At 31.0% G+C, this 8,523-nt stretch overlaps 1 protein-coding gene across 1 annotated transcript in view; it reads left to right on the forward strand.

Moving 5' to 3' along the window:
• The window catches only part of LOC115244556 (lysophospholipid acyltransferase 2), an 8,997-nt gene extending 1,317 nt beyond the window's left edge, over positions 1-7,680 (forward strand). Inside the window, 10 exon segments of the mRNA XM_029822274.1 lie at positions 3,456-3,601; positions 4,078-4,161; positions 4,831-4,853; positions 4,932-5,082; positions 5,320-5,455; positions 6,072-6,219; positions 6,304-6,509; positions 6,682-6,879; positions 6,956-7,107; positions 7,272-7,680. Coding sequence (XP_029678134.1) covers positions 3,456-3,601; positions 4,078-4,161; positions 4,831-4,853; positions 4,932-5,082; positions 5,320-5,455; positions 6,072-6,219; positions 6,304-6,509; positions 6,682-6,879; positions 6,956-7,107; positions 7,272-7,419 — 1,392 coding nt within the window. The 3' untranslated portion in view covers positions 7,420-7,680.
• The last annotated feature ends 843 nt before the right edge of the window (positions 7,681-8,523 follow it).

The raw sequence follows: 8,523 nt of genomic DNA on the forward strand, positions 1-8,523 counted from the left end.
TTTTTTTTTTTTTTTTGTATAGATACGTTTTTAAATAATTTTTTTTTCCATATAACAATTTAGAAAAAAGAAGCAACATTATATAAAAAAAAAAATATTACGCAAAGTCCTTCTTCCAAATAAAATTAATCACGTAATTTCTCAAAACTCTCGACAACACAATCGTATAATGAAATTTTTCGATTAGTTTTCTTCAGTTTTTCTTTCGCTATAATATAATTACTCGTTGATTAAAATAATTGATCAATTCTTTCATTAGATTCAAACGGGTTCAAAAATAAATTTTTTTTTTTACATTGGATTTTAATCGGATCGGAAATTGATATACGTAATTTTTTATGTAATGGAAAGGACAAAACTTGTAATTTATTTTTACTAGTGTAATCTGCGAATCTCGAAGTAGAGTTAATGATACAAATTTTGTAGTCGAAGCAGCGAGAATATATTCGTCATCATATATACGTAGTATAGTATATCGTATACATTCTGTTTTGTAATTAGAGTATTTTTGAAAGTTTATTATTACATTCACACACACAAGGAAAATATCTTTACTAATAGTCTCGAATTTCTTTAATTCTGTATCATGTAATGTATACTTCTTTTTTTTTCTCTCATCGGATTCCATCGCATTATTCAACACGAGACGAGACAAAAAACGAGTGATTTATAAGATAATAGAGAAAACAACAACGAGCGATTTATCTTTTTAGCAATATAAATAATTAATTTCTATATGATCTGTTTTTTATATATATATAAAAGATTTTAATTTTATAATTTTTGAAATCTTTTTTGTGAGATGCAATATTAAACAGATAGCATGAAACTCAGTAAGATACAGTAAATTGTAAGGAGGAAAAAATCATGAGTTACAATACTATGATAATCCAATTTTAACAGTATTACAATCTCGTGTAAAAAATATTTGCTAAAATACATTATAAGATTCAAAATTATGTACTACACGCATATATTTCAATACATTATTTACGTTATTATTTTCATATATTTTAACGACATATAAAAATTTCTGAAATAAATAAATATCTGAAATAAATAAAATATATAAGTATGAATATATATTCACATTGTGAAATATATATTGCGCATTGTTTGTCTTAATAAGACATCAAATACGAGATCATCAATACGGAACCGCGATATATCAGTTTATCTTTTTAAAAGATTGTAAACATTATCTCGAGAATTATAAGGATAATGCGCAGTAGAGATGAGAACAGGATACATAAGTGATAAGAAAACGCGCGCGAATATATAAGGAAACAAGATTGACGATGACGGAGTTGTTTCAAGATCGATCTCGTCGAAAAAAAAGTTTACTTTACTTTTTTTACGATTAATTAAAGCCGGTCTTTCCTGAAATAAAATATTATGGATGAAACAGTCCATGTTAGCATTTTCTTATAACCATCTTAATATTAATGCTAATTGTAAGCTCAACAAAATCCAGGGGATAAAGTTGTCATGAAAGAAATATAGTTGTCATGAAAGAAATATAGTTATCATGAAGGATAATAAGATTCACAAATACACGCAACAAATTTTTGAAACTTTTATTTATGTATTCCAAGTATAATTTTTGAAATACACATGTGTAAAATAAAAAAAAAAAAACACCGAAATATACATCGCATATTAAGACATGTAAATATACTAGATATGAATCTTGAGAATTTAAAAAAAGCCTAATTTCATTTCATTACATCTTGCAAAATGTAATTTTTCAATCGGATAGATTAGGTTCTTTCAAGAGAGAATTGATGAATGGGATAGTAAAAGCAAAAGATTAATTATAGTCTGCGGTTTTACATAATGATGTGCCATCTTAAAGAAATACTATATTCTATTATCCGATGAAAGAAAAGACTTCATTCATATTGTAATTTCAGAAGATTTAAGTTCGCTATATTGAGTCTAATAGAATTTGAACGAATACAACACGTAATAAAGGAATTTTCATTACGCTCTGACAATGAGTTGCACAATGTTTACGAGCTGTTGCTCTTTGTCACAGACGAGATTGCATTTCAAAGAACGATAGAGATTATAACAGCAAGTAGTATTTGCGCGCGGTGGGCGAAATTAAAGACGGTGCGTGCGTCTTAATGAACTCATGATAAGTGCTCGTACTTTTTTTCTTTTCTTTTCGTTGCTCCATGGAGAACGATTGGAAACATATTATCCGTTTCATTTATTCTCTATTTTTAGCGAGAAACCTTTATCGCCTTCCGTCAGCGATGTATTCTACTTACAAAACAGAGCGCAATCAGCTGTTTAAATAAATATCTTAAAAAGAAGAATAAAATGAAGAAAAAGCAAAATATAGAGAAGGAGAATTATTTTCTTTGATCTTTAGTAAAATAAAGATATCTAAGAAATTGAAAAATCTTTTAAAGATTCAAAACATTAAATAATATTTAATGTTACAACATTAAATTATTAAAACATTAATTAATATAATAATATAATATTATTTTTTTCTTATATGTTTGTTCCACAATTCGTGAGTTTATTACGTTAATGAATATTAATAATGATTTAGTGTATTTATTGCTATCATCCTCACAATGGTAATTTATTATGTAAAACATAGGTTGTCTAAATTTGTGTATGCAATCTCTATACGACTTCTATAGTATGTTTCTCAAGACTTGCATAAGCTATGCTATTTTTAATTTATCATCATAATTACTGTTATAAAAATACTTCTGTTACAAAAACAGTTTGTCCGTCTTAAAGATTTATATCAAAAAAGGTACATTCCGAAATTTTTTATCCAAAGAATTTTTACAAAATCCTTTGCATTATTCATTATACTATAATATCCTCTTCTCCTTAATTTTTATATATAAATTAACTTTGTATATAAAGTTTATTAATTTAAAATAATTTGATTTGCAAGTTTTTAAATACTTTCAATTTTATAGACCCCTTTTATAAAGACGAGTGATAAGTTTCAATCTAGAGAAAAATGCACGTTGCATTAATTTCGCAAATAAAATTCAGTTTACTGTCAATAGTTAAGGAACAATGAAAATGTTGTCTAGCCCAATTTAGTACCGTGAGCGCAATAACCACTGGAGCAGAAGGGTCAATGACCTCGTCGCTCCAGAATTGCAACGGTGTACCGAGATAGAATGAATCCAGAACTTGAATTAGAGAGATTCATTCATATATATATTAGAAAAATTTAATCTTGATATATTTTCTATCTTTAATCATTAAACTTAAGGCAGAAAAAATTAAGTTATAAATATAAATTATATAATTGCATATAAATATATATAATTTTTTTTGTAAATTATAATTTTGTCTAAATCGTTAAATGACGTAATAATAATAATAAATATAATGATTATATAAAAAAAGAGGCTTTTGACAAAAGAAGAAAGAGAGAGGGAACATATAATGAATTCGTTTCTTTTGTGCAGGTAAATTTCGTCTTGACACAATTTACAGCGCTCATACTAGCCGGATTATTAAGATCGTCTCTGAGCCCTATTGCTACTACCCCAGCTGCCAGACACGTCTATGGTCTTGTTATTGGCCTTGCTCTTGGATATTTTTGTTTTGGCAGGTGAGCCTATGCCGAAATCATCCCATACAGAAATAGTATGGGAATATATGAATTTAATACATGAGAATTTTGACTCGGTGCAAGATGGTTATAACTCAAAATACTAAGTACATGCCACTTTCGAAAAAGATTTCAGGCTTTTCTCGTCTATATCGTTTGCCTAAACAAATATTTAATGTGAAATTTAATGTGAAATTAATGAGCAAACAAAATATAGATATTAAAGTTGGATTAGTTATATTGTAAGATGTTTTCCATGACATCTTGTCTTGTGTTAATTCGAAACTACATAAAATACGTAGATAAACATTTAATGCAATTTTGTTTCGCGTTACATGCATAAAACACGCATAATTTAATATTTAATTCTTTCAACACTTTTACATTGCACATCAAGTATCGGTGTACGTTTATTTCGACAGGAAACTTAGACGTTTACTTATCAATGTTTTTTTTTTCCTTTTCTTTTTTTTCAGACAGGCGATTCATCTCGCTAGTCTTCCCGCACTATGTTACGTAGCGATGCGCACACAAAATCCCCGCAATATGCAAAGGTGAGTATAAATATAAATATTATACTGATCGATACTGATCAGTTGTTGATCGTAATATTTAGCATAGTAGCAATAATCTTTGCGAACTTTGTTATTTCTGGTGATTAGACAGTGATGCGTATTTTATTGAAAAAATAATTCTCTCATGTATAATTAATTTGAAAAAAACACAAATCATTATACATGATGTCATGCCTTTGCAAGACTGACAAGAACAGATACTAACTCATGCCGCCGATAACAATGATTCGTCGATACTGTTAAGTACACTTTATACGATCATTTGCATTCATGACGCAATGAATCGCGCAATCATTTATTTATTAGCTCTTTTAAATATAAGCGTTTTCTTTTTTAATAAATTTGCAAGAGCATATCGCGGTCTCTCAAGGATAATCATGTTACTGCAATGATAAAAAGTATCATCGCGATGTTGTCATCTTTTCTAGTGCGATGATGACGTAAGTCTCACGCCCGAATGCGATGCATTTATTGATTTATATGACTATTAGACAAACGTAATTTCTAAGATCAATTTCGCCCACTTGAATCCTTCCTATCGATCACTGTACTTGTAAGTAAGTCTACCTCCGTTATTGCTTTACAAACAATGTTTTATAAGAGTTGAATCGCCCATTCAGCGCGACATTGATTATTGAATATCGTATACGTAACATTGTCTATTATATTCTGCTATTGTGTAGCAGGCGCCAATGCGCGTCGTTTGTATATGTTTTGGCGCTACATCGCGATATATCCCGCTATTATTCTCGCAGGTTCTTGTTGTTTTTGTAATAAATATTCTCTTTTAACAGGTCCTCTCATGGTTATAACACAGAAAGTAACTAGTCTCGCGTACAGCATTCACGACGGGTTAACGCGACGCGAAGAGGAGTTGACACCGATGCAACGTCATCAGGCTGTACAGTGAGTGTACACGTGCTCTTTAGGCCCGATGTTATTTATATACCGAGCTCTTAAGAAATATGATGAATGTAAAGCAGAGAGTCGATAACTGTTTTCCAATGTTAAAACCGTATCGCACGTAAAATAAGCATGCTTCTCTCAAGACAAAAAGACAATATACGAGTCCCCAATCTCGCACAGTTTATTAACAGAGATAAATTGTTCGCGGAAAGTATTGTTCCAATATTAATTTTACAGGAAGATACCAACTACTTTGGAATACTTTAGCTACATTTTTCACTTTCAAGCCCTGATGGCTGGCCCAGTGATATTTTACCGCGATTACATCGATTTTATACATGGACATCATTTACCTGGCGCAAAATCCTTGGCTGTAAGTACATTTATATAAAAATCTATATACAATCTGTTATAAAATTAAAATTTATTTAATAGAGCGTTTTTTCTTTTTTTTTATGTGCTTTAGTTAGATGTTAATACATCAATTATCTTTTTATGTGCTTCTTTTTATGTGCTTTTTTTATGTGCTTTTAGTTAGATGTTTTAGAATATATTGTCTTTTTCTTAAAATAAAGATTGGTTGCGACATTGCTTCGTAATATAATGTCGCGAAGTTGCCAAAACATTCGCGATTTGACCAATTTATTATTTATATACTATATAAATAAACGAATAAAAATATGTGTTTTTAAAAATTTAATATTTATTTATATTTATTTAACATTCATTATATTTATTTAATATTTATTTATATTTATATTTAATATTTATTTAAAATTTATTTAATAGAGCGTTTTTTCTTTTTTTTTATGTGCTTTAGTTAGATGTTAATACATCAATTATCTTTTTATGTGCTTCTTTTTATGTGCTTTTTTTATGTGCTTTTAGTTAGATGTTAATACATCAATTATCTTACTCTTATTCAAAAAAAATAAAATTTAAGCCTTACACAAAGAGACCTAAATAAATAATAAAAAATGATATTTTAGACCTTCTATGATAAAAATAGTCAAGAGAAAGAAATTGTTCTGGAGCCGTCACCGACTCTGGTTGTCATAAAGAAAGTCGCGGCGAGTTTAGCATGCGCCATTGTATTCATTACGTTCATCTCGGATTTCCCAATACAACGTTTAAAAGGTTCGTTTGAATTATCCTCTGTCTAGAGTCTTATCGCTTATAATATCTATCTGTCGCGATTAACGATACACCTCTCGATTTCAGAGGACGAGTTCCTGGAGAACACGAGTATATTTTACAAAGTGTGGTATTTGATGCTGACGACTATGCTCGTGCGCTTCAAATATTATCACGCTTGGTTGTTCGCTGATGCTATATGCAACAATTCCGGCCTCGGGTTCAGCGGTTACGACGAACGAGGCAATGCACAATGGGACTTGGTTTCCAACGTCGACGTTTACAAGTTCGAGGTGCGATACGTCTGATGTAAATAAAGATAATTACAATACGAAGTATTACACTTTCTCTCGACGATCAAACAGGAGAGTAAGATACTTCAGCTCTTCTTTTTATCGTCGACGCACAACATTGCTATATTTATTGAAAGTTGCTTTTGCAGTTTATCGTTTGATCGATTTACAGACATCGCTTAATCTAAGGGACAGCATCGAAAGTTGGAACAAGGGCACAAATTTGTGGCTGCGATCAATCATGTACGAACGAGCTGATCGTAACAAAGTGCTCTATACGTACGCCCTGTCCGCTCTCTGGCACGGTTTTTACCCTGGCTATTATCTCACATTCGCGAGCGGAGCGTTCTTCACTGTGGCTGCACGTTCAGTTAGTAAATTTTGTTGCTCTATTTCACACGACTACGAATGAAATTTTCTCTGATTCTCACATCTTATTACAACAGGTCCGTCGTCATATCAGGCCATTGTTCTTGGAGCCTCGACGAAAGAAGACCTTTTACGATATATTAACGTTCATCACGACAAGGATCGTAATGGCCTACATGACGTTCAGTTTTATACTGTTAGAATTTATGCCAAGCATTAACATGTACCTGTAAGTATTTAACATTGTCACAAAAAAATTGTCAATTGTTGTTAACTAGGATCATAGGAATGTAATCTTTGAAAAGTCGAATCCACATTTGTCGAATGGCACGACATTTACCTCTAATAATAATAAGTTTGATTTTTATTAATACAATTTTTTTGTCACTATAGGTACTTGTACCTGCTCCCGCATTTATTGGGTTTGATCGCAATAATACTTCCACCCCGTCTGGGACTGTCGCGAAAAGCGCACAAACAGTCAGCTGAGACTGATCTCTGCGAAGCAGTTAGCAACGGAAACGCACATAAAACAATGTAATCTTCTGATCGCGATGTTAACAAAGACAGATATTTTTTATGGATGTTTTTAATAATATATATACAAATATAAATACATACCTATATATAATATTTCTTGTTACAACGCAATTATATATATGTGAAAGTCTATCGACAATGTGCCGCGTGTGCACATTACGTTTATGTAAAGCATTATCAAAACTGACGTATCGTTTTTTTTATATGGTAAACAAGAAAAATTTTATAATTCGCCTAAATATATGGTCGTTTTATCTACGATTCTATTTACAAACTTTCATTCGCTCTGCTTCCTACATATTACGGACGTGAATAAAACGGATGAAATTGAAGATTCATACGAAGCCAACTGAAGAGATAACAACGGAATATCAAAATTACTACTAGCTTTTAGGAAGATTTAAGCAATGATATATTATTGGAACAACCGGTTGTTACTTTGAGAGAGACTATAATATTCATTAAATATAATTAATACTGACCGCAACGAGACAGCTTAAATGGTTTTATGCGCACAGCTTTATTCGATCACTAATGGAATATATCATGTTTGTGTAATCTGGTAAAGAGAAGCACCGAAACTGTCAGCGAAGCCCTGTCGCGCAAGAGACAGCGAGCGAGCACGCCAGATTGTCGCGAGTTGTCAGTTAGCGTTTCATTGCTCGATGTCATCTTAGTGAAAAAGTTCAACACAAGAGTAGAAATCTCGGCAGAGGCAATCCAAAAAGGCATGGTAAAATCCGTCAGAATTATTATTTGTAATTCACATTTTAAACTCTTCATTAATTATAATGAAAACCACTAGTATTTTACATGTGAAGACGATTATTAAATCACAGAAGATGCGCACTATCTTGGAAGCTCTGAAATATAGGCATCTTTTGTACGAAAATTGTAAAAAAAAAAACAAAAAAATCCGGAGATTTTTATATGAGAGAAGCTTATTAAATTTTTTAAAGCAAGAAAGCTATCGTAGATATGTAATACGATTGGATGAAACCATGTATATGGTATCTTCAATATGGAATATAGATATTTGGAACACAAAAAGAGTCGCATGATTCTTATCGATATTCTGATAAGGATGTTCATGTCCTTTTATGCG

The sequence above is a fragment of the Formica exsecta genome, unplaced genomic scaffold (genome assembly GCF_003651465.1).
Source record: "Formica exsecta isolate Colony F162 unplaced genomic scaffold, ASM365146v1 scaffold82, whole genome shotgun sequence".
Classification (NCBI taxonomy): Eukaryota; Metazoa; Arthropoda; class Insecta; order Hymenoptera; family Formicidae; genus Formica; species Formica exsecta.